The sequence below is a fragment of the Macaca thibetana genome, chromosome 11, assembly GCF_024542745.1.
Source record: "Macaca thibetana thibetana isolate TM-01 chromosome 11, ASM2454274v1, whole genome shotgun sequence".
Lineage (NCBI taxonomy): Eukaryota > Metazoa > Chordata > Mammalia > Primates > Cercopithecidae > Macaca > Macaca thibetana.
Window position 1 is genome coordinate 60,826,343 of NC_065588.1, and position 25,847 is coordinate 60,852,189.

Here is a 25,847-nt window from a genome sequence, read left to right on the forward strand (position 1 = left end):
AGACTTCATCTAAAAAAAAAAAAAAGAAAAAAAATGCATATATATGTATATATGGCACGCACCATGTTGCCCAGGCTGGTCTCAAACTCATGGGCTCAAGTGACCCGCCTGCCTCTGCCTCAAAAAGTGTTAGGATTATAAGTGTGAACCACTGTGCCCATCCTGAAATGCTAGTAATTATTAACCTAATGTGCTGGAAACAAATTATTTGTTTTTTCAAGAAGAGAAAAAGTAGACAATAATGGTACTGAAAGTGGTATTTCTTTTTACTTTCTTACAATTCCATCATCATTAACCATTTATATTCTGGAGCCACTATACTAGGTGAGTCTAAAGGCATCTTGAAAGAGCTGTCTCATTGTATGTAAGGGTGTGTACACTCAGAAGTCTGTATTGCCCAGTATTATGAGAAAGCTGCTGCTTGCACCTGGCTTGGTGCTATGAGGGACAAATACAACTTTGTGTTTCGTAAGGAAGATTAATACTTTGACATAATTCTAATTTCTTGGCCTTTAAGGAGAAGGCCACAAAATCTTTTTTTTTTTTTTTTTTAAAGGTAGTGACTATCATTTGCTTTTTCCCTGTAAAAGCAGGGAGATTTCTTTTTAACATATTTTTTCCCAATGGCTAAAATAATGTATACTCAATGCAGAAGACTTGGAAATTGGAAAAAATGGAGGAGCTTTTGAAAAAACATTTCTTTCAGGATGACTATTGGTTTTGCTTTGAGTCAGAAGCAAGCTTTGTTCTGCTGACTTTTGTCTCACGCTTAGTAGTCCTTTCCTGCCTCCTCTTGTGATCCCTTGAATTTGGAGGATTTGGCGGGAGTCACATGGCCCTCTCTCCCCATCAACTTCCCGTCTTCCCACTGGACCACACGAGCTTTCCTCTGAGTCCGTGAGACTTGAGCTCAGTGGTTCCCATTAGTATAATAGAACACCCCTTTCTTGTGAATGTGTGCTCTCAGGGTGTGTTTCCAAGCTGAGGCTTGACACGTCAGAAGGTGTTTTGTGGAAGGAAAGAGCCCTAGTGCCGGAGGCATTGGGTTCAGATCCTGGCCTCAGTCGAATGGTAGCCGTAGCCATGAGTAAGTTAAACTCGGCTTGCTCGTATGTAAGTGGTAATAACAATGCTTAGATACAATGATCTGATGTACCTGGTACATAGCAGGTTCTTGGCCTAGGCATGGTGGCTGATGCCTGTAATCCCAGCACTTTGGGAGGCTAAGGCAGGAGGATCACTCGAGCCCAAAAGTTTGAGACCAGGCTGTCTCTACAAAAAATTAAAAAACTAGCTGGGCACAGTGTGGCCTGTAGTCCTAGCTGTTTAGGAGGCCGAGATGGGAGGATCGCTTGGGCCTAGGAATTTGAGGTGGCTGTAAGCTTTGATTGCCACTGCACTCCAGCTTGGGCAACAAAGTGAGGCCCTGTCTCTAAAAAAAAGGGGTGCAGGGGATTCTTTCTATGGATGTGATGCCCACACAACCCTGTTTGTTCCTTTCATTCAAAAATGTGTATTGAAGTCCTAGCTAGCTGCCCGGGAGGCTGGGATGGAAGGATCATTTGAACCCAGGTGTTTGAGTGCAACCTGGGTAATATAACAAGACCCCATCTCTCTTTTTCTTTTTCTTGTTTTTTTTTTTGAGACAGGGTCTTACGTGTTGCTCAGGCTGGAGTGCAGTGGCTTGATCTCGGCCTACTGCAACCTCCACCTCCTGGTTCAAGCAATTTTCCTGCCTCAGCCCTGCTGAGTAGCTGGGATTACAGGTGCCCACACCATGCCTGGCTAATTTTTATGTTTTTAGTAGAGATGGGGCTTCACCCTGTTGGCCAGGCTGGTCTCGCACTCTTGACCTCAAGTGATCCGCCCACCTCGGCCTCCCAAAGTGCTGAAATTACAGGCATGAGCCACTGTGCCCAGTCTCCTTCTTCTTCTTCTTCTTTTTAAAAAAAGTGTATTAAGCACCAGCTGTGTGCCAAGCTTTGCTCTAGATGCTGGAGACAAAAATGGAGAGAGAGAAAAAAAAAATCCCTGCCTTTGTGGTGCTCAGATTCTTGTGGGGAAAGTAGGTAATAAGATAAATGCTGGGTGTGGTGCCTCACACTTGTAATCCTGGCACTTTGGGAGGCGGAGGCAGGTAGATTTCTTGAGTCTAGGAATTTGAGATCAGCCTGGGCAACATAGTGAAACCCCATGTCTACCAACAAAAAAATAATAATAATACAAAAATTAGCCAGGCATGGTGGCGCTTGCCTGTAGTCCCAGCTACTCATGAGGCTGAGGTGGGAGGATCATTTGAGCCTGGGAAGTTGAGGCTGCTGTGAGCTGTGATTGCACCATTGCACTCCAGCCTGGCTGACAGAGTGAGACCCTGTCTCAAATAAAGAAACAAAAACAAGATAGATACCTAGATATATGTTAGATTAGTGGTCAGTGTCAAGAAGCAAATAAAGCTTCCATGGTCTGTGTGTGTGTGTTTGTTGAGAAGGAATATTGGGAATAATGAGTGATTGCAGCTGCATCTTGTTTCTGTGTGAAATGTGTCTTTAAGCTGCTGCTGGGGGCCAGACCCCATCCCGTGCTGAAATGGGACTCCCTGGTTGTTTCTGGGGTACGGTGTCTGTGGAAGAAGGTAGATTCTTGATCTTACCTGGCTGGGAGTGAGGGCTCTAGCAACAAGGCTTCAGGTTTGATGGGGAAAGAGTGTGTGTGTGTAAGGGGGGTTGGGGGGAGATGTCTTCGGATATACATGAAGAGTGCTTAGAATAATGCTAAGCATTCAATAAATTTTAGCTATTAACACATATAATGTATTGTGCCTTTTGTTATGAAACTCAGAGCTTTAAATAGAAACTAGAAGGGCCACGTTCTTGGAAAAAGTGCTCAGTGTTAGAAGCAGTAATTATGTATTAATAATTATGTAAGTGCCAAATTTAGAGCACACACATAATGTCGATTTCTCTCTCCCCCTCACCCTTTCATTCCCTTAGGCCATTTTGGAGGAATAGATTTTTAAGGCAGGAACCTCGGATGCGTACCTAACAAAGGCCTTCTTGTGTTACTATCTAGTGGATCAATAGGCAAAAGGGATAATTCTCATTCTCAAAGCATGGTCAGATTCCTTAAAATGTACTTGGATAAGGGGGAAAAGGGTAAGAAATCTAGTAAAGGTGTGGTATATGCTGATTGATGGGGAAAACAAAAAAAGAAGAATTTAATGATTTCCCAAACACTGACCATATCTAGGTTAGTGACTAAATTTGAGTTTGGGAAAATATACATATCAGGGATGCAAGCTTGTTCTATGTGGTTTACACCTGCAATTGTTATTATTATTATTTTTGAGATGGAGTCTCGCTCTGTCGCCTAGGCTGGAGTGCAGTGGTATAATCTCTGCTTCCTGGGTTCCAGTGATCCTCCCACCTCAGCCTTCTGAGTAGCTGGGACTACAGGCACATGCCACCATGCCCAGCTAATTTTTGTATTTTTACTAGAGATGGGTTTTCACCATGTTAGCCCAGCTGGCCTCGAACTCCTGACCTCAGGTGATCTACCCACCTTGGCCTCTCAAAGTGCTGGGATTACAGGTGTGAGCCACCGCCCCTGGCCATCCTGCAATTTCTTACTACGTTTTAGCCTTGCTTTTTTTTTTTTTTCTTCAACAGAGAATTCTTTATTATGTCCAAAAGAACACAACAAAAGCATCCTCAACAATACATAAACCTATATATAAAATATAAACTATCTCCAGATTTTTACTTTATATGGCAGCATGCCAGTATATGCGAGAGATCATATTGATGGGGCAAAGGGAAACCTGATTTGGGCAATGACTTAATTAGTCAGACATTAACATTCAGAGACCTGATAAGCAGCAATTTTAGTCAGAAAAGCAATATGAGAAGAGTTCCTGTGAAGCTGGGATTTACATACTTAATTCTTTGTTCTTGGTCATTTCATCCACAACTTGACTGTTGTCAATCATGGTTCTCTGCCTTTGGAGTGGTACTATCAAGGTACAGAGAATGCCCATCTCAGTACCAAAATTTCACCATGAAGAATCGTAATAGAAATAACAAAGCTTTAAAAAAAATGCTGCATTTCAGAAGTAGTTACCCTAATAATTTTGAAGAAAGCTTACCATAAATACTTCCAAAAACAATAGGCTTTACAAAATATTATACAATGTCCTGTGTACAGCAGTATCTACTCAGGCCATTTGTCAAACTGTTCAGTAATTAGTTTCTCGTGTACTCTTTCATCTCAAGAAGGTCAGTAATCATCCGATTTCCTCTCTAATGATCTGTTGTTAGCCTGCTTTTAACAATGGAAGAAGAAACTGGTATATGGTTTTTTTTTTTTTTTTTTTTGAGACTCTTGTTGCCCAGGCTGGAGTGCAGTGGCACGATCTTATCTCAGTGCAACCTCTGCTTCCTGGGTTCAAGTGATTCTCCTGCCTCAGCCTCCCAAGTAGCTGGGATTACAGGCATGCGCCACCATGCCCAGCTAATTTTGTATTTTTAGTAGAGATGGGGTTTCTCCATGTTGGTCAGGCTGGTCTCAAACTCCCGACCTCAGGTGATCCGCCCATCTCGACCTCCCAAAGTGCTAGGATTACAGGCATGAGCCACTATGCCTGGCCCTGGTATATGTTTTAAGTCAACCAGTTCTCCTTAAGTCTCATAGTTTCTGTTTCAACATCATGTTATTGTGTACTTACAGAAGCAATCTCTCAGTTACGAAAAATAAAATCAGTTTCAGGGCTCAGAAAGTAAAAAGGGAAATTCTTTCCCAGTCTCAACCCTTCCCCCACTGCCTGGCTTTTGTTGTTTAAAAAATTAAATTAAATTTAAATGTGTAAGTCCAAGCACAGGCACTTTCCAAAAAACAAAAATGAAGCCAAATCACAAATTACTCCGTAGTTACAGAAGACAGCTCTGATTTTGGGGGGTCATCTCTGGTTGCCTCAGCACAAGCATTATTGGTCTTTGGCTGTTAGCCTTGCTCTTTAGTTTAAGGAATGTGGATCCTATTATTGGTATTAAAAATTATACTTCTAAAACTATTGAAGGCTATTACTAATTATTTCAGTTCTCTATATAGTATTTGTACTTCAGTTTAACAGTGCTTAGTAAGTCATTTAAATAATAGGTCTCTGTTGAAAAATATTAGAATTGTACCCCTCCACCTCTAAAAAGTCAGAGGTCCAGGATGAAAAGGTATGACGTTCTCTGTTGGTCATAGTATTTTGTGGGCTAAATCATTGTCCAAAATCAGAAAGACAAGGTAGTGGAAGGTTCTAGGAGTTGCGTGGATCTGGGTTAGAATCTCAATGCCTCTCGCAACCAGTTGTTTCAAATGTGGGCAGATTAGTCTCTCCATTTCCATTTTCTCTTTTGTGAAATAATTGTTATTATTTTGCAAGGTTTGTGTGACAAAATGGATTAGTATGTGTGTCTAGCATAATGTAGATGCTAAACTTAAATGATTCATTTGGCACCAGTTAGGTTTGTTCACTTTTAATATTGATTTTGAAAGTCTCCGGTCAGATTGCTTAATTGATACACATTAATTTTTACTGTTAGATTTTTAACTTATTATTAAACACCAAGTTTGATAATAAATACTATTAGTGAGGTAGGAGGTGGAACTTGACTCCAGACCAGATTAAAGACTGGCTGAAACAGGGAAGAGGTGAAAGCACCTCTCCATGTCATGCCCACCAGTGCCGTGTCAGTTTACTATTGCCATGGCAACACCGGGAAATTACCACGCCTTTCCATGGCAACAACCTGGAAGTTACCACCTTTTTTCTAGAAGTTTCTTATTAACCTGCCCCTTAATTTGCATGTAATTAAAAGTGGGCATAAATATGACTGCAGAACTGCCCTTGAGCTGCTGTTCTGGAGCAGTCACGGAGCTGTGACACTGCCGCATCAGTAAAGCAGTTTCCTTCTACCGCAGGCTCACTCTTCAACTCTTTCCGCAGTGCAGTCAAGAATCTTCGTGGGCGAAGCCCCAATTTGGGAGTTTGCCTGCCCTTCATCAATAGTAGTAGTAATAGTAATGATGATGGTAGCCAGCCAGATACAGTGAAGTGTTCTATGTGTGTTATCTCAGTTACTCTGAACAAGGGCCCTCAAAGGGCAGGTATTTTTATGTTCATTTTGCTGACAAGAAACTGAGGCTTAGTGAGACTGAGATTTAGAAAGTAACGAAAAGAAAAAGTTATGTTAAATGATCACTTTTTTGTGGAGCCATGCTTTTTTGTGCTTAATTTATTGCCTATTGCTCATATGTGCTTTACATTGTTCAGTGTTTTCTCAAGATAAGCAATGAGAAGTAACAGCTGTAGTCAGCTTTCTTCCCCAAGTACTAAGTAAATAAGGTGGTTAGGCATAGAATGGAATTAGCTATGGAATGCTGATTGTTTATTTTCTGTTGTAGGATGAAAGAAATTAGGCATGAAGAAGGAAGATAATTTTTTACTTGCTATAGATTTGAAATAGTTTTCTTTCTTTTGCTTGCTTTTTTTTTTTGAACTGAGGAGTTCAGAGTGGTTAACTGAAACAGACTCTAAAAATACCCTTTAGTACCATGCTCACTGAAGTATTTTCTGTTTGTCTAAAATTAGCAGATTTCAACTGTATACTCTGGTTTTCCAAAGACTTCCATTAGGTGACTTCTTATTCTGGTGTAACTTTGTTATCTTTCTGGATAACACCTTTGATGGGTGTTAAAAGGTAAAGCTAAGAATGGCTTTACTTTCTAACAGAATACTTTACAAAGCAGTTTCCAGCTTAGATACTTCCTCCTGCAGGGAACCTTCCCAAGGTGTTCCTTGCAGTGCTCCCTTCTTTATCCCGCCACTGTCCGTGTCCCACCTGGGCTCTGAAGGGCAGAACCTGTGCTCTGTTCACTGTTGTATTCCAGTGCCTCACACAACTATTTGCACAGTATTTAGGTGCTGAACAAATATTTATTGAATGCCAAAATTGGTTCATTTACTAAGCAGAAAGAAAGGAAAATATTTTTTGTTGGTGGTGTCTGCAAGGAGATTTGTCATTTCACATGAAAATTGAAAAGTGGGGACAGAAAAGCAAGAAAGTAGGAGCAAAAGTAATTGAGATCCATAGTGGCTCAGGAGTGTTGACCGGTGCAGGGTGTGGTAGAAGCTGGTTACTGGGTAGGGGAGTCAGATACGGAGGCTCAGCTGGGCTGGGGGCAGGTCTTTGGGAAATGGGGGTGTGTGGAGAAGGTTACCAGCCGTTACCAGAGTTTTTCTCTGCATTGGGAATTTCTAAGGTGTGTTTTTGTTTTTAAAACAATATCTGTACTTTCAAAAATATGGTTTATCTGCTGCAAGGGAAACACATTTATTTTGTGAAAGTAGGTGTACCTAGTTAACAGTTTCCATTTATTAATTTTCTGGAATTGTGTTTTGGTTACTTGGAATGTGTGTGTGTATTTTCTTTTCTGTCTTTTTTTTTTTTTTTTTGGAGACAGAGTCTCGCTCTGTCGTCCAGGCTGGAGTGTAGTGGTGCCATCTTGGCTCACTGCAGTCTCCCCCCTCCCAGGTTCAAGCGATTCTCCCGCCTCAGCCTCCCAAAGTACTAGGATTACAGGTGTGAGCCACTGCGCCTGGTCTATTTCCTTTCTATTACAAGTCCCTTGTGGGAAGGAGGGTCGTCACTCCTATTCTAAATGAATAGAAGTTCTGTCTTAGAAATTTTCCCATTTTACAGGTATTCAAAGAGGACAAAATTTCATCTTCGTTCCCTGCCTGTGTCCTGGAATCAGTTAAGAAGAAAGACAGGAGTAAGATGGTCTTCAATTCAGCCAGTCTTCAATTGTTGGAGACCAAAATTTACCTTTATGCTGATCAGGGTTAGATCTGCTGTGCAGAACATGGCTTATCTCTGTGGGCAAGTGGCCTTCCTGAGGCTCATCTCCAGGGCTGTGCAGCATAATGTTGCCCTCAAGCGAGGAGAGAGGGTGGGACTGGCTATGCATGCATGCTCACTCCCTCCTTCCAGATTCACTGAGCCTGTTTTCCTTCCGTATTAAGAGGTAAGAAAGTGACACCTGGAAAGATGTACTTTCCCAAGGTCACACAGATAGCTGACAACAGTTTTTTCTCCTGGGCTCTAGAGGCCTTTGGTCTGAGTACAAAGGGCATGGTTATGGGCTTGGCCAGGCCTTGTGTTCACCACATTCTGCTTCTGTGCTCTTAGCTTTGGTTTGTGCATCTATACCATGGGGTTAAAATTTCTACCCTCGGGATTCCTGGGAGGGTTACATAAGGTATAACTGTTGAATGGCCGGAACCAGTGCTTGACACTCAGAATCAGCAATGTAAATATCACTCAGCCAGCCTGGGGCACTTTCCTCTATCAAACCTTACCAACCCTTTTTTTTTTTTTTTTTAAACTGAGGCAGGGTCTCACTGTCTTGCCCAGGCTGGGGTGGAGTGTGGCACAATCTCCATTCACTGTAGCCTCCACTTCACAGGCTCAATCGATTCTCCCGCCTCAGCCTCCAAGTAGCTGGGACTATAGGCACGTGCCATCACACCCGGCTAGTTTTTGTATTTTTCGTAGAGACAGGTTTTCACCATGTTGCCTAGGCTGGTCGCAAACCTCCTGAGCTCAAAGCCATCTGCCTGCCTTGGGCTTCGAAAATGCTGGGATTACAGGTGTGAGCCACCATGTCCAGCCTTGTTGTTCTTTCTTTTTAATCACCCTGCGTTGGCACCTCAGAAAACACGGTGATTGGAGTTTAGCTCTCAGCAGGGTGGGACTTGGATGTTGACTGTTTAACTTTGATTTTTTAGGAGGAAAAAAATTGTTCCTAAGGAAGTCAAGTTCTAAATTGAAAGACTTTTATATGTTACACACACCCTAGAAAAAGTTGGGTTACACTTGGGATTTATTTTGAAGTAGAGCATTGAACTATGTGTCCTGTTTAACCTCGACGAGCAAATGGCTTTCCATTCTAAACATTCTCATTTCTTCTCTGGGACATTCTTTAGGTGCTTAAGTGTTCTGTTTTGTTATGCATGTTAGAGGACTCTATATGAACAAGTTCCTAGAGGAAGAAATGGGTGACTTAGATGAAAGGGTGAAAAAGGTGAAACCTTCACATTATTGTGTAAGGGATTGGCCCAGAATGTGTGAAATTTGATGTAGTCCTTGTCTTCGTTTTTTCCTTAGATGTTCTGGATGAAACAGTTCCCCCTGCCACACGTGGAGATAAGGATGTGGCTCTAGGCAGGGCATATCCTGTGTTTAAGACTGTGTTGACTCTTCTCTTACGGTGTCTGCCACTGGTTTCCTGCCTAGATCTTTAGTTTTGAGTGAAGGACAACTGTGAACTCCTAGACTTGTAATGCTAATGTGTTCATTATGTTAAATTCAGTTTCTCTTTTTCTTTTCTCTGCTTCACATCAGCCTTTAGCAGGTTTCCAGTCCAGCTTTGGTAGCTGGACTGCCGCTCTCCTTGACCCGTCCCTTTGCAAGCAGCAGACCACGGCCAGGGTTGGGAGGCGGCTGGGCCACTGACCCCAGTGCTGAGGAAAGGTGGAGCTGGAGGCCCCTTCCTCCTGGCCTCCGGCTTCCTGTGCACGCCACCAAGGAGGAAAAGGAGCTGGAGCACGTGTGAACCCTCAGGTTATATAAGCAATACTTTTGTGCAACAAAGAAAATGTAAATTGCTGTAAATTACAAAAAAAAAAAAAAAAAAAAATTGCTGGCAATCTGCTTTCCAGAGCAGATGGAGGGTAGCTTTTATTTATACATTGGTCAGCTTGTTTTTGTTTTTAATGGATAGAGAAGCTTTTTTATTTCACAGATTACAACTGCATATCTTTACCTGAGGGAGCTCAGGTTCGCACTATCTAGCAGCTTCCACATGTCATCTCTGTATGTGCAGTTGGTGTCTGCATTAAGGAGGCCGGACAGCCTTGTGGTGTTGGTGCCTCTGTTCTGTGTCTAAAGCTATTTATTTGGGGGTGACAGCCCCATGAGCGGCACATCAAAGTGGTGTTCGGTTATGCTGGCCAAGGGCTGAATTGCATTGTTTTTATTTTTATTTCCGAGGTTATTTTATTTTTTACACATGAAAGCCTTTTCCTCTCCTAGATTTTACTCTTTTTTTTCTGATTAACAAAGATGTACAGTCTGAGAAGTTTTTGAAAATTTTGTAAAGATGTTGAAATTTTTGTATGGAAAGAGAAACAAAGTGGGGGGGCCCATCCTAAATCTCACCAATCAGGCAGAAACTATTTCTCATACTGGATGCGGTTTCTCTCTCTCTCTCTTTTCATTAAAGAGAGGGGGGTCTTTTCATTAAAAAACTCTTCTGTAGGCTTCACGTTAACAGCACTCGTATGATCCTTAGGAGATGAAGGTGTTTTGTCATTTCTGGAGTGCTGCACATCTAGTTTTTTTTTAAAATTGTCAGTGGCCCTGGCCAGATTACCGATTCCCTGCTAAGTTGCCAGTTGTGCTAGTACCCTGCCCTCCAAAATCCATATTGACCTTCTGTATCAAAATGGCTAAGTCGTCAGAAACCAGCAGTGGGCCAGCATTAGGGTCTCAGCATGCTTTGGGTGTCTTCTCCGCAGGGCTTTCCTCCTTTCTTTCACTTGCATGCCTTCATTGGCTTTGAATCAGACATACCTGGGTAGGAACCTCACCTAGCCCCTCCATTAACTCTGTGTCCTCCGGCAAAATAAATCTCCCTAAGCCTCTATTTCTTATTTGCAAAATAGGGATGATAGTATTACCCAATTCCAGGGTTATTGTAAGAATTCAGAGGCAAGTTATGAAGGGTGTGGCATGGTGTCTGGAATGGGTGATGATACAATTCCCTAAGGGGAGCTGCTGCCACCTCTGCGCTGGGGATTCTGACTCTGCACCATCCCAAGAATTAGGGTTGGCTAATCCTGCCCTGTCTGGTTTTGGATGAGGGACCAGGAAAGAAAGGGAGGCAGGATAGGGGAGGTGTCGCTGAGAAAAACCTTTTTCCCTCTTCAAGTATTTGTTTCAGGCAGCACCTGAACCCTCAAAGACTGATGGGGGCTGGTCCTGGGTCACCCCAGCAGGATTCAGTGAAGTGGGCCAGGGACACCAGACCCTCGGCTTTCTCCCTGCAGGGGGATCTGCCTCCCTGGCCTCACCTCTTGTGGTCTTCTGTGCATGTTCATTCCTTACTCACTCTGAGCCTTCTGACTCTGACCAACCTGTGTTCCTGGCATTCTTTTGATGATGTAAGTGTTTCATACCCTATCTGCAACCAAGCAGGAGGACGGAGAGGATTTCTACAGCAAAGAGTACCTCTGGAAATTGCTTTTGTGAGGTTCTTTGAGGTGCTAATCACCTTTTATTTGAATTGCTCTGACTCATCATTTAATAACTCCAGAGGACTTTTTACTTCCTTGGCAAGAGGAGGAAGGTGATGCCTCAGATAAAACTAAAACTTAGAGCTGCGCTTCTGAAGGAAATTGCTGCTCAGGTAGAACTGGATGTGTAGGTGTTCTCCATGGGCCCATGCTGTGCCTCTACCAATGTCCTGAATTGATGGCAGCAGGGGGTAATCTTTCTTCGTTCTTCATCATGTATTGCCTGAGGCAAAACAAATACTTGTATACTTGGGATCTCAGCTATGCCTTTTAAGGACTGTGAACAGATTTATCAAAGAGCCATCTTGAGAGGCCTGTAGGGCGGAAGGAGAATACAGGACAAGAAAGTGGATGGAATTAATGGGAACAAGAGTGATATAAAACAGTTTAACCCCCTGTGGCCCTCTTCAGACTTTTACATTTGTCTATTTTTATTTATTTAAAAATTTTTAACTTTTGTGGGTACATAGGTGTATATATTTATGGGGTACATAAGATTTTTTGATACAGGCATATAATGTGTAATAATCATATCAGAGTAAATGCGGTATTCATCACCTCAAGCATTCATCATTTGTATTACAAACAATCCATATATATTCTTTTAGTTACTTTATTGTATTATTTTATTTATTTATTTATTTTGAGACGGAGTCTCGCTCTGTCGCCCGGGCTGAAGTGCAGTGGCCGGATCTCAGCTCACTGCAAGCCCCACCTCCTGGGGTGATCCTGCTGCCTCAGCCTTCTGTGTAGCTGGGATTACAGGCCCGTGCTACTTGCCCAGCTATTTATTGTATTTTTAGTAGAGATGGGGTTTCACCGTGTTGGCCAGGCTGGTCTTTGAACTCCTGATCTCAGATGATCCACCCACCTCGGCCTCCCAAAGTGCTGGGATTACAGGCGTGAGCTATCGCACCTGGCCTATTATTTATTTTTGAGAGAGAGGATCTTGTTCTGTTGCCCAGGCTGAGTCATGCTCACTGTATCCTCTACCTTCAGGGCTCAGGCAGTCCTCCCACCTCAGCTTCCCAAGTAGCTGGAACCACAGGTGCACAACCACCACTCCTGGCTAATATTTTTATGTTTTGTTCAGACGGTGGGGAGGCTCTTGCTATGTTGCCCAGGCTGATCTCAAACTCCTGGGCTCAAGCAATCCTCCTGCCTCCGCCTTCCAAAGTGCTGGGATTACAGGTATGAGCCACTGTGGCTAGCCTGGTCTACAGAAATGTCTAATTTTCTTCAGACTTTCTTCTCCCTTCAAATTAGGTTTCATCTGGCAGAGTGGCTACTCCATTTGTTTGCAAGCCTCTGCCCTTGATGTTCAGATTCCTGCTGCTGGTGGAGCCGGCTGAGTTTCCCAGATGGGCTCCGCCTGCCTCCTCTTCGGTTGCTGCAGCATTCATTGCTTCGTGCTTCCTGTCTGGCTCGCCTCCAAATGAGTCTGTTCATTTCCTTTCTCCGGAAACTGTCCTTATCACGGAGGTTCGAAAGTTCCATAAAGGATATGGCAGTTTTGAGACTTGACCTCCAAACTTTGACCTTAATAAAAGCTGGTTTTTTAAACCCAGTTAACCTGAATGAGTGGACTATGGCTTTTAATTGCTGTTAGCTGAAGGAGATGTATGGCTGCTGGGTGACACCTTGAACAGTGAGGTGTTATATGTAATCTTGAATTTGGGTGGTGCTTGTGTTACCACTCGGAATTACCTTGTCAGTCTCACTTCCCTCCTGGCTTCTTGGCGATCCTCTTCTATTAATGTTTTCAGTTAATTTTCTTACTATCCAGTGAACTTACTTTGTATTTATTGTTTGGGATAGTGTTGTAGATGGTATTAATATTTGAAAGCTTACTGTTGAAAAGGACTGTAGTCCAGTGGCTTCTTTTAATAACCAGGGAAAACTGAGTCCATGAGGGCACGCCTGCCTTTGAAAACCTAAGAATCCACTGCTTTTTCCATTGAGACGGAGCCCACAGAGATCTCCGAGAGGACGGCTGCAGCAGGAGTGCTGACTCCCGTGCAGCCACATTCCTTTTCTAATTGTCAAAGCTGATTAGTGGATTTGGATGTGCGTGGCTCAGAGGCCTCTAATAATCTTTCCTTTCTTACATAGCTCACCTAGAATTTGAAGAAAATTAAGCCAGTTGTGAAATATATCACCTTTCAGAAATGAACAGCATCTTAATTGATTCTCTTTGAAAACACGTCAAATTGGGATTTCTGAGTGTAATCTGGTATGCCTTGAGGTTGGGACCTCATGCTGGGGCACTCAGAGGAGACTGGTCCACCTCCAAGTTTGTTTTCTGGCTCCAAACAAATGAGTAGCTGTTTGACTGTTGGCACACTACCCGGTTTTAAAAGTACAACCATATAGGGTATGGAGGGCTGGTAACCAGGGGGTTTAAAAAGTGAGGTCATGGAAGGCCCAGATGAAGCTCTTTTAATGTGTATCACAACTGCAATTAATCTTATTAACATGCTGGGCCTGTTCCTGCTTTTGCTGCCCCGGGTGTGCGAGAGTATTTAGGGGGCATGCTTTGAAGGATTCTTGTTCTTTGATGATGCACATGGATAACAGAAGTACATCAAACTTTGTATCTGGCATTATAAAGGCCTTTTGTATGCCTCTATAGATTCATTCAGTTTTGAGAAGAGCAAAAAGCTTCATGCCAATTGATAAGATGTATGAAAGAGAGTGGCTTGCAAATGCAGTCTTGCAACAGTGAGCTCTATGACCAGATCAGAATCAGCTGAACAGGAATGGAGTCCTCTTCTATATCCAGCACTGAGGTAGTTCTAGTATAGTATTCTGGGAGTGAAAGATGAAAAAAAAAAAAAAAAAAAAAAACAGCCAGGCACAGTGGCTTATGCCTGTAATCCCAAAACTTTGGGAGGCCAAGGTAGGAGGATTGCTTGAGCCTGGGAGGCGGAGGTTGCAGTGAGCTGATGTGGCCCCACCGCACTTCAGCCTGGGCGACAGAGTGAGACCCTGTCTCAAGCAAACGAAAGTGTAAAAGCATTGTTGTGTATTTGGGAAACAAAAGTATGCACAGGAAGCAACAAGGCGTAGAAGGTGTTGTGGATCCTAAACCTGAACTGATGAGGGTAGCATGGGGGTTCTGAGGACAGGGAGGTAACTGAGGGCTGTTGTGGTTAGGATGGCTTCCTGGGTGGGGTGGGCCTTGAACGCAGAGGATCACCAGGTGAGGAGCAGGGTGCGGTGCAAGTGGCGCTCTTAGCTTGCACTGACTGGTAGGGCAGGACGTAGTGAGAGGTAAAGTTGGAGTATAGCAGCAGCGGATGGTATGCTTTGGTTTTCTGTGTGCACTCTTGCTCTCTTGTTTTTCTTCCATACAAGTGTAATTAAGGAAGGCTAGTATAGTACTCCAGCCTTATAAGGTTGCTGCTTCGTTTTATTTTTGTAGACCATGTGTTAGAAGTTGTCTAAAATACCCACCTAGACTCCCCACCCCCTGGCTTCTTGCTTAACAAGTAACCTTAAGGACCAAGAAAGAGGTTGTTTAAAATTTCAAGTTCAACAGATGGGGATTGTGTGTGCTGATAATCCTCTAATGAATAGAATCTGCTCACTTCAGTGAATAATAAGAAAAAAGAAATATTTGTTCCTTTATAATGTACTCATTTGCTTATAGTTAAGGAATGTCACATTCATAACATTAAAAGTTTCTTAAGGTTTTCTTGTTATGTCTTTTAACTGGTTTATTTTTTAATTTTTTAAATTTTAAATAGAGATGGGGGTTTTGCAATGTTGCCCAAGTTGGTGTCGAACTCCTGGGCTCAAGCGATCCTCCCATCTCGGCCTCCCAAAGTGCTAGGATTACAGGCATGAGCCACGGTGCCCGGCCTGGTTTCTTAACTGCAGGATTTCTTAGAGCCTTGAACATTCTAAGGAACACTGGGAATCTCTAAGAGGAGTGAAGGAGGAGGAAGAACAGGAGGGCCTTTTCTGTCCACAGCACATTTTGGAGGATTGGTGTTCCATGGAACACTCTTTGGGGAGCATGGCCCCCTGCTGTTCTGCAATGTTGTGTGCATTGCCCTTGTTCATTCCAGTTGCCCTCTGTTTTTTCACTTATTTTTCCTGCCCTGAGATGACAGTGATGCATCTAGTGCTACAAGGAGGATTGGGGGATGGGGAGAGGCTGTTAAGTCCCTCTCTAACCTTTTCCTTGCTGTTGGAAACATGAAAAAAGTGACCATCTTATGTAGCTGCACTAAAAAAGTTGCCTGCTTACAAGCTGAATTCAGGCAAGATGAACTCCTGAATCCTCACATAAGTGGAAATAGAGCCCCACCCTGTATCCTGCCATTAAAAAAAAAAAAAAAATCCTGTCATCTGGCAGGGGGGAAAAATCCCAGCCCTGGAGTGGCCAGGATGAATCAGCATGCCAGGGCCATACACCAAGATAAGCATTGAGTCTCTCGATGTGGCACCATGGCAGATTATCAACACTGGTGCCGTGAGAACACTGCAGCAAGCAGCACACTGTACTTTTAAGGACAAGAACAGCAGCGCCAGACACCCCAGAAACAGCTGTTCTGATTCTTTCCTTCAGGGGTAGAATTTTTTTTTTTTTTTTGAGGCAGAGTTTCACTCTTGTTGCCCAGGCTGGAGTGCAGTGGCTTAACCTCCGCCTCCAGGGTTCAGGTGATTCTCCTGCCTCAGCCTCCCGAGTAGCTGGGATTACAGGCATGCGCCACCACACCCAGCTAATTTTTTGTATTTTTAGTAGAGACAGGGTTTCTCCATGTTGGTCAGGCTGGTCTTGAACTCTTGACCTCAGGTGATCCACCTGCCTCGGCCTCCCAAAGTGCTGGGATTACAGGTGTGAGCCACTGTGCCTGGCTTTTTTTTTTTTTTTTTTTTTTTTTTTAAAGACGGAGTCTTGCTCTCGCCCAGGCTTGAGTGCAGTGGCACGATTTTGGCTCATTGCAACCTCCGCCTCCTGGGGTCAAGTGATCCTCCTGCCTCAGCCTCCAGAGTAGCCGGGACTACAGGCGCACACTACCACACCCAGCTAATTTTTCTAATTTTAGTAGAGACGAGGTCTCCCCGTGTTGCCCAGGCTGGTATTGAACTCCTGGGCTCCAAGGATCCACCTGCCTTGACCTCCCAAAGTGCTGTGATTACAGGAATGAGCCACTGTGCCTGGTCTGCAGTATTGCTCTAGAACATCCTGTTTTACACTGTTTTATTGTGGATCTTTTCCTTCGTCGTTCTTCATTTACATCTCTGTCTATTATAGTCTGTATTTGCAATGTTTACTACAGTAATTAGATGAAGCTTAAAATTCAGTTTTCATTTCCAGGGCTCAGAAGCCACATGTTGCTCATGGCTGCTCTGATGGACAGCACAGTTACAGGACATTTCCTCCACTGCAGAAAACACTGCTGGAGAGCCCTCATTATATCAACAATGCTGATCATTATTTGAGAAAACTTTCTGGGCTCCCTCAACACCTCTGCTTACTTTATTATTTTAAACAAGTTTTTGTAGGTGCATACCACCATGCCCAGCTATTTCTTTGTTTGTTTTTTTTAGAGACAGGGTGTGCTATGTTGTCCAGGCTGGCCTTGAACTCCTGGGCTCAGGTGACCCTCCCGCCTCAGTTTCCCAAAGTGCTGGGATTATAGGCGTGAGACACCATGCTTGATAACTCTGCCTACTTTAATATCTTAGAGGTTTTGCTGCCGAAAGTAAAGAACATTGGACAGACATCAAATGTAAATGCAAAACTGTCCCAGGTGGCTCTTCTCATACGTTTCACTAGGGTTGAGCAAGACGTGCTCCCCACCTGGAAGACCCTCCTGGGGCTTTGTAGCTCTGTGTGACAGTTCTCTTTGTATTCATCACATGGCCTCCACTTTGTATACCTAAAAGACTTCTGAGAACAGTATTTTTCCCTATTAATCATACTTTAAAATCTAGTTTAGGAGCACCTAACTTCACATGCTGAAATTTTCTTTTGAAATTTCCTTTGAAACCCCCACAGTGCTCTCTGGAAATCACTTGTTTACTTCATACCATGCTTCAGTGCGAACCTGCTTTGGTTTGCTTATAAGTCCCTCCATGAATTCAGTGGAAATGTCTCTCCCAGAGAATGTTTTTCTCTTTCGGTCTGGTCCATGGTACTTTATTTGATGTCCTTACTAGAAGACATCTAGAGGAGTCAAGACCTAGGTTCAGTTCAGTTTGAGCTAGCCTTGAATTCCATTTGCAACATGGGATGGGCCCACTGCTCCAATAAATGTGCCATTTTCTGTGTGAAAGGTGCTTGATGTTTTTCTGTGTGCAATTCCTAGGCTAGAACTTGTTCTGTCTGTTATTACACTGGGTATCCCAGTCTGTTGGTCATCAGCAGGTGACTGCCTATTGCCAAAACAGATGATGAGATGAAAAGTAGGAATTCATGATTTTGGAATCTAGCCTTACTTGGAGAAAGTACCTGTTGGCCTGGGAAGTTCACCCTTCTCTGCAGACCCAGGCTGGACCCCAAACCTGACCAGGTGTCAGAGCACCTGTGAGAGCTGTGGGACCTCCCAGTGGCAGGGTAGTACCAGTTACTGAGTGTCATGCCACTGGCATCAGGCACTGTGCATATATTGTCCCCCACTCAATCAGAGCATCTGTGCTATTAATGTTTGCTCTTTTTTGTTTGTTTTTGGTAAAAGGTCTTTATTTTTTTAAAGAGATCTGTAATACTAAAAAAAAGTAAAAAATAAAAAAAAACACCCAAAAACCTCTTGTGGGGCTGGGGTGGGGAGTGAGGTAAACTTTCCTAGGCTGTCAGGCAAGCAAAGGCAGAAAGGCAGGGTCCACAGCTTTGAGTGCTTGGCATGGAGCTTGGCACCAATGGGCAATCAATAAATAGTTGTTGAATAATGGCTTGTATTATATATCTTCATAACAGTTATATAAAGTAGGTATTCTTTCGCACATTTTACAGTGATGAGAAAACTGAGGCCCAGAGAGGTTAAGTAACTTGCCTCTGGTCACACAGCTAGAATGTGGCAGAGCTGTGTGATTTTAGACCTAAGTATGTCTAAATCATAGTCCACAGGCTGTCACTAAGCTAAAATAGAGGAAATGATAGGGCCACATTCACCTTTTCACTCTCTTTTGGACAGTCACTATTTTTTTGAGGGGTGGTGGGGACAGAGTCTTGCTATGTTGTCCAGGCTGGAGTGCAGTGGCACAGTCTCAGCTCACTGCAACATCTGCCTCCCAGGTTCAAGTGATTCTCCTGCCGCAGCCTGCTGAGTAGCTAGGATTACAGGTGCGCCACCACACCCAGCTAATTTTTGTATTTTTGTAGATGGGGTTTCACCATGTTTGCTAGGCTGGTCTCGAACTCCTGACCTCATGATCCACCCACCTTGGCCTCCCAAAGTGTTGGGATTACAGGCGTGAGTCACCGTGCCCGGCCCGAATAGTCACTCTGAATTGCACTATGTTTATTGGGCATTTTGTTATGTTTTTAATTTTGATATAATTTCATAGTTATAGAAAAATTAACCAAAAGAGTATAAACAATTTTCAGACCCTTTACCCAGATTTGTTGGGGCATATTCTTCGAAAGTCTGAGTTGTGAGCCTGCGGGATTGGGCTGCATTTCTTGAGTAGAGCCTGGGCCATGCTACGCAAGAACTCCTGGGTGCCTGTGAGGTTGGGTGTGTCCCATCTGAGAAAGTTCGCTGCTGAAAAACAGTGACGTAACCCCACCCAGGAACTGAAGCGAGCCTAAGATCAGCTCTCCAGGGCTTGCTGGCTGGAAACAATGAGGGAAGAAGAGTCTAGGATTTACGAAATATTTTTTTGTGGAAGAACTCTTCCTCTGAGAAACTGCTGGAGGGTTTGGGGAATACAAAACAAAACTGACTTATGAAAAGATGACTTGTAACTCACCAAGCAGACACTCTCAGGCGTGGCATGATGCCCTCACTGCCTGCCAAGAACAATAACTGACACATTATCCACAGACAACTGCGCCCCATGCCGTTTCCTCTCCTGCCATCACAATGAAAGGCCAGGGTTGACACGTGGTGTTGTATCTATCCCACGTCTGCTGCACTGTTTTCTTTTAACCCTTCTTGCTCCCACCCCTTTACCTGTGAGACCTACTGTGCCCCTCCTGGGTTTCATTTTCTTCTCTTCGTTTTTCCTGGGCATACAGCTGCATTCCTAGAGATTGTGGTTCTGATTCATAATCAGTGTATGCGGAGGAAGGGGGACGATTCTGCTCTGTGAGCGGACAGGAGCGTCTGTTTTAAAGGGGTAAACAATTGGGAAGTTTGTAGAGTTAAGGGTTTTCCTCTGATGCTAAATGAAACCACCGTCCTCTGTTCCAAGGCCTGAGCTTATGACTTCTTTGCTACCAGACCCAGAGAAACAGTGTTTGGTGGCCACTTTGGAAGCAGTTTGTCCTTTGACCTTCCCCACTCCACTTGCGCAGACACCAAGCCCTGTGAGGACGGGCGTGGTGTCTGCTGCTGAGCCTGACTGCCCCACACTTAGGCAGGTGCCTGGCACATGGCAGAAGCTCAGCAAATACTTGCCGAATGATGAGGCTTGCGTGTATGATTGCTACATTTTTGGCTTTAAAAGTACAGCATCAGGGCCCTTTGGGTTTTACCTACTTTTCTGGGATATACTTTTCTTTCCAGTTGATCCATTTTTTTTTTTTTTTTAGATGGAGTTTAGCTCTGTCTCCCAGGCTGGAGTGCAATGGCATGATCTCTGCTTACTGCAACCTCTGCCTCCCGGGTTCAAGCGATTCTCTTACCTCAGCCTCCCAAGTAGCTGGGACTACAGGTGCTTGCCACCATGCCTGAATTTTTGTATTTTTAGTAGAGACAGGGTTTTGCCACATTGGCCAGGCTGGTCTCCAACCCCTGACCTCAGGTTATCCGTCCACCTCAGCCTCCCAAAGTGCTGGGATTACAGGTGTGAGCCACCACGCCCAGCCAGTTTCCTTAGTTTTTAATCTCTGAGAAGGAAAGATAATTGTTACATAAGGATGTCTCAGTTATCTGTGTGTGGATGATCCAGGGAAAATACCTCTTTCCAGACTGGCTTACTCTTTGGATTTTCCTCAAGCTTCTGGGTCTGCCTGTGCGAAGGGGCCTAAGGCTGGGTGTTAAGTCCCGTAGCATCAGCAAAACCTGTAATTTAGGGTTAACCAGCTTTACTTAACCCTGTTCTTTGCTCTTAATCACTCCCATTACCCCTTTTCCTTCTCCTCGTTCTTAGAATTCTCATGTGAGTGGTGGTAAGCTCCTAGGATGTATGTATGCTGCTGTGTATGTGCTTTGCCATTTCCTGTGTTTTTAATGGTGAGCCTTTGGTGATTCCTCACATGGAACTCTTTTGCCCTTGGTCATACCTGTGAAAGCAGCACCAGATCTTTTCAATCAGATTATTCTAGGCCTGCTCACACCTGTGAAAGCGCCCCCACATCTTTGCAATCAGATCAGCCTAGGCCAGAAAGCACCTTAGAGGAGGTGATTGACTCTAGTTCCTTGTTTGGTAGAAAATGAGGGAACAGGCTCAGAGAAGTGAAGCCCAAGGCACAGAGTTAGCTGGTGACAGACTCAGGACTGGAGCCCAAGTCTTGCAGGTGTGGTGCACTTGCTGCAACACCCCTTTGCCCTGCCAGCTTCCCATCCCACATCCATGAGATTTTAAGTCCTTTATTGTACACTTTTTAGTATATGCTTTGAAGAGTCTTTGGACAGTTAAAACAATGCACAATCCAAGACTACTTCATTTTCTTCTTCAGCTATGACTGGTGCCCAGCTAATTGTGGATTGGTAAGAGCAAGACAGAGATGCGATACATGTTTAAAACTTCCTTGGGGCTCAGTGCAGTGGCTCATACCTGTAATCCCAGCACTTTAGGAGACTAAGGTGGGAGGATTGCTTGGACCCAGGAGTTCAAGAGCAGCCTGGGCAACATAGCCAGACCTCATCTATACAAAAAATTAGCTAGGTGCAGTAGTGCTTGCCTGTAGTCCCAGCTATTCAGGAGACTGAGGTGGGAGGATCGCTTGAACTCAGGAGGTCAAGGCTGCAGTGAGCTGTGATTATGCCCCTGCACACCAGCCTGGGTGATAAAGTGAGACCTGTCTTAAACAAAACAAAACACTTTCTTGGAAGTAGTCACTGGAGCTTTTGAAAGCTTATTTTAATCCACAGCTTTTCCCCCACCAAACACTAATACCAAAAATAAGATTACTTTGGGGTTTTACATTGGCAAATAGGATGCTCCCAAGGGACTTTGAAGCCTACCCCTAAAGCTAGGGAGTGAACACATTATCTTGGGCTGGTATTTATCCAGTATTACCCAGTATACTGACCCATTAGACTTCACCAGGTTGGTGCTGACATTGAAAAGTCACCGTGATAATTTGTAGTCAGCACACTCCTCTTAGGGTCTCAAGTCAAAGATCTTGAGGTTTGAATGGATCGAGAGCCTTTTCTTACTCAACGTGATATTGATGCAAGTTCTGTAGTAGCCCCTCCTGGTGTATTTACGACACTAGCTTCCAGTGGGCAGATGGAAACCAGTGCCTGCCTGGAGACTATCCAGCTGTGAGAATGGTGTGATGTGTCTGGCAGAAAGAGACGTGTTTACAAAGGCTTTATTTTGCAGGCGTAAATCATTAGATTTTAACTGTTCTTCCTCTCCTTGTGTTGAGTCTGATTATGCAGCCTTTCTGTAAGTTTTTAAATGTTTACCCACACCAGACCCTTGGGGACCGATTGGATTTAGTGGGAACACCCTAGAAGACCTGGATTAAAGTAGAACTTTGGTCTCTCAACTAGTTGGGTTGTCCTTGGACAAACTGCTTGGCCTCTGTAAATCTTGTCCTTATCTGTAGCATAGGGGTGCTAATTAGCATTAGCTCATTGTTGGGAGGATTAAATGAGAACACCCCTGTGGAAGCTCTTAGAGCTCCCAGTAAAGTTTGGAGTTAGGGAGGGTTAGCAGGCTTTCATTTGCTTCCACTGAACAGTTACATTTTTTTCCAGCAGTTTAATTTGCTGAAACTGGAGTGATAATGCCTCCTTGATTAGGTCGTTGGGAGAAGTAAAGGCAGTACAAGTTAGGTGCCTGGTATACTTCGTCAGGGTGACAAAACGCTGTAATTTGGTCATTTGTGATCACGTCTACTGCTGCATAATGTCATGCACTGGTGGAACTAGTTAGACAGCTAATTATTGATAAATTCTTCACAGTGAGAAGAGGATTTAACCGATGTTTCTCCCTCTAGAGTGTGGGGAGGTAGAGAAGTGGGTGAGACTGGAAGGGTAGGAAGGAGAAGTCTGGCTACTTGTATCTTGGCCTGGGGATTTGTTTGGAAGATGAATTACCCTCTGGTAGTTGTGTACAGTTTACAGATCAGGGATATTTCTAGCTGCTGACAAATTAGTTTTTAAAAAAATATATCCCCTAGGAAGACTGTAGTCTGAAAGAATGAGAACCGTAATTGGTGGATAAGCCTGGAGAGTTTGAAAGTAAGAGAGAAAGGGAAGCATTGAGGGAGCTGGGGCGGGGAGGGGGAGAGACAGAGGGAGAGAGTGTGTGTGTGTGTGTGTTTCAAGGTGATGTGCAAAAACAACACGGTTCTTGTATGGGTTGTAATTTTTTTTTTTTTTTTTTTTTTTTGAGACAGAGTCGCACTCTGTCACCCAGGCTAGAGCACAGTGGCACAATTATGGCTCACTACAGCCTCGACTTCTGGGCTGAGGTGATCCTCCAACCTCAGCCTTCCAAGTAGGTGGGACTACAGGTGCGCACCACTGCGCCCAGCTCATTTTTATATTTTTTGTAGAGATAGAGTTTCCTCATGTTGCCCAGCCTGGTCACAATCTCCAGGGCTCAAGCTCTGCCCTCCTTGGCCTCTCAAAGTCCTGGGATTGTAGGCTTGTGCCACCGTGCCCAGCCCTTGTGTGGAATTTTTTTAAAATCCTGACTTATCCCCTTTTATTTTTGAGACAGAGGTTTTCTCTTGTTGCCCAGGCTGAGGTGCAATGGCGTGATCTCAGCTCACCGCAACCTCTGCCTCTCAAAGTGATTCTCCTGCCTCAGCCTCCTGAGTAGCTGGGTTTACAGGCATGCACCACCATGCCCAGCTAATTTCATATTTTTAGTAGAGACAGGGTTTCTCCATTTTGGTCAGGGTGGTCTCAGACTCCCAACCTCAGGTGATCCACCCACCTCAGCGTCCCAAAGTGCTGAGATTACAGGCGTGAGCCACCGCACCCGGCCTATCCGCAGTTTTTTCTATGATTGCTCACATGTGACATGGCTTGTTTTTCTTCTAGGATGTTGAGAAAGAGAAGGAAACCCACAGTTACCTCAGCAAAGAGGAGATCAAAGAGAAAGTTCATAAATACAACTTGGCAGTCACAGACAAGTTGAAGATGACCTTGGTAAGTACCCACAATACTATTTGGGTTGACACCTGTGAAAAAAACAAATATAAATTGTTGGTACTACAATCTATAGTTCTAAATATCTGAATAACATTTGTAGAAGGGTAGTAGTCACGGTATACAGAACAGGAAAATGCAATATTTCTGTGGCTTTCAATTTAAATCTGTATTGTGAAGTGGCTTTGTCTCAAAAATCGGTTGCTGGGTTAACCTTAAAAAAGGGAAACACTTATAATTTTATTTTAAAGGATTTTGTGACCCACCCCTCCTTCCTCAAAGGATTTTTAGCATCATTGCCTAACATACAGAAATAGTGACTCAGATTCTAAGAAGACCTCAGGTAAGGGTTTTTTTTTGTTGAAACAAGGTTTTGCTCTGTCACCCGGGCTGGAGTGCAGTGGCACGATCACTGCTCACTGCAGCCTCGACCTCTGGGCTCAAGTAATCCTCCCACCTCAGCCTCCAGAGTAGCTGGGACCACAGGCGCTTGCCACGATGCCCAGCTAATTTTTGTAGTTTTTTGTAGAGACGGGGTTTTGCCATGTCACCCAGGCGTATTTCAAATTCCTTAGCTCAAGGGATCTGCCCACCTTGGCCTCCCAAAGTGCTGGGATTACAGGTATCAGAAGCCCCTAAGTTTTTGTCTTGTACAAAATAAGTATGGAAGTGTCAGGGAGAGGATTTTGAGCCCATGGATTGGAATATAGAGGTATATAATAGGATAGTTTTCTTTGCCGGTCATTAGTGTAAGACAAGGTACTTAATACTCAGTGTCTTCCACGTCGCCGTCACAGGCTTCCACAGCATTGCACCACACTGTTTGAAGCATGCAGAGTCGGTGTACAGGAGGGAGAAAGCTCAGGGCCTGGTGACAGGGAAACAAGAGCTGACAGCAGAACTAGAGTATTCATGTTCCTCTAAACTTAGCTGGCATCTAGGTCTCGCCTACCCATTGAGTGGCCTGCCTTCCTCACGGCACTTGTCAGCCCTTGATACCAGTTTCCAGGGCACTTGGACCCCTGTCTTTCAGTCTGTTTACTGTGAACTGACAGAGTTTGGTAAAGGACAGGGTGATTGGTTTAAAACAGGCCCTACCGAATCCGGTGATTCTTGGGGAGGAGCTTTCAATAGAAACCCTTGTGGTAAAGAACCCCTCCCTGGTAGAACTCCTCCAAAAAGAGGGGAGAGGAAAAATCCCAAGGTAACCTCTTCATCGTTCCAGCAGCAAGATTTCTTTTTCAAACACATTTTTTCATCAAAGGAGAATTCTACTTACTTTTTTTTTTTTTTTTCTTTCCCCATAGAGACTAAAACAGATACAAATTATCCATATCATTTTAAAGATAAAAATTTTAGGCTGGGCACAGTGGCTCACATCTGTAATCCCAGCATTTTGAGAGGCCGAGGCAGGTGGATCACTTGAAGTCAAGAGTTCGATGGTGGCTCACACCTGTAATCCCAGCACTTTTGGGAGGCCGAGGCCGGCAGATCACGAGGTCAGGAGATGGAGACCATCCTGGCTAATACAGTGAAACCCGGTCTCTACTAAAAATACAAAAATTAGCCGGGCGTGGTGGCAGGCGCCTGTAGTCCTAGCTACTCAGGAGGCTGAGGCAGGAGAATGGCATGAACCTGGGAGGCGGAGCTTGCGGTGAGCCGCGATTGCACCACTGCACTCCAGCCTGAGCGACAGAGCAAGACTCCGTCTCAAAAAAAAAAAAAAAAAGTTCGAGACCAGCCTAGTCAACATGGCAAAACCCGATCTCTACTAAAAATAGAAAAATTAACCAGGCATAGTGGCGGGTGCCTGCAGCCCCCACTACTCAGGAGGATCACTTGAACTCAGGAAGTTGAGGCTGCAGTGAGCTGTGTTCGTGCCACTGCACTCTAGCCTGGGTGAGAGAGTGAGACCCTGTCTCAAAAACAGAAAAAAACAAAACAAAACAAAACAGTTTTCAATTGGGATTTCAATCAGTTGGGATTGGAAA

General features: G+C 44.1%; 1 protein-coding gene across 1 annotated transcript in view; it reads left to right on the forward strand.

Moving 5' to 3' along the window:
- The window catches only part of RASSF3 (Ras association domain family member 3), an 83,770-nt gene that overhangs the window by 47,670 nt on the left and 10,253 nt on the right, over positions 1-25,847 (forward strand). Inside the window, exon 2 of the mRNA XM_050748430.1 lies at positions 23,749-23,856. Within this exon, the coding sequence (XP_050604387.1) occupies positions 23,749-23,856 (108 nt within the window). The remainder of the gene's footprint in view (positions 1-23,748; positions 23,857-25,847) is intronic.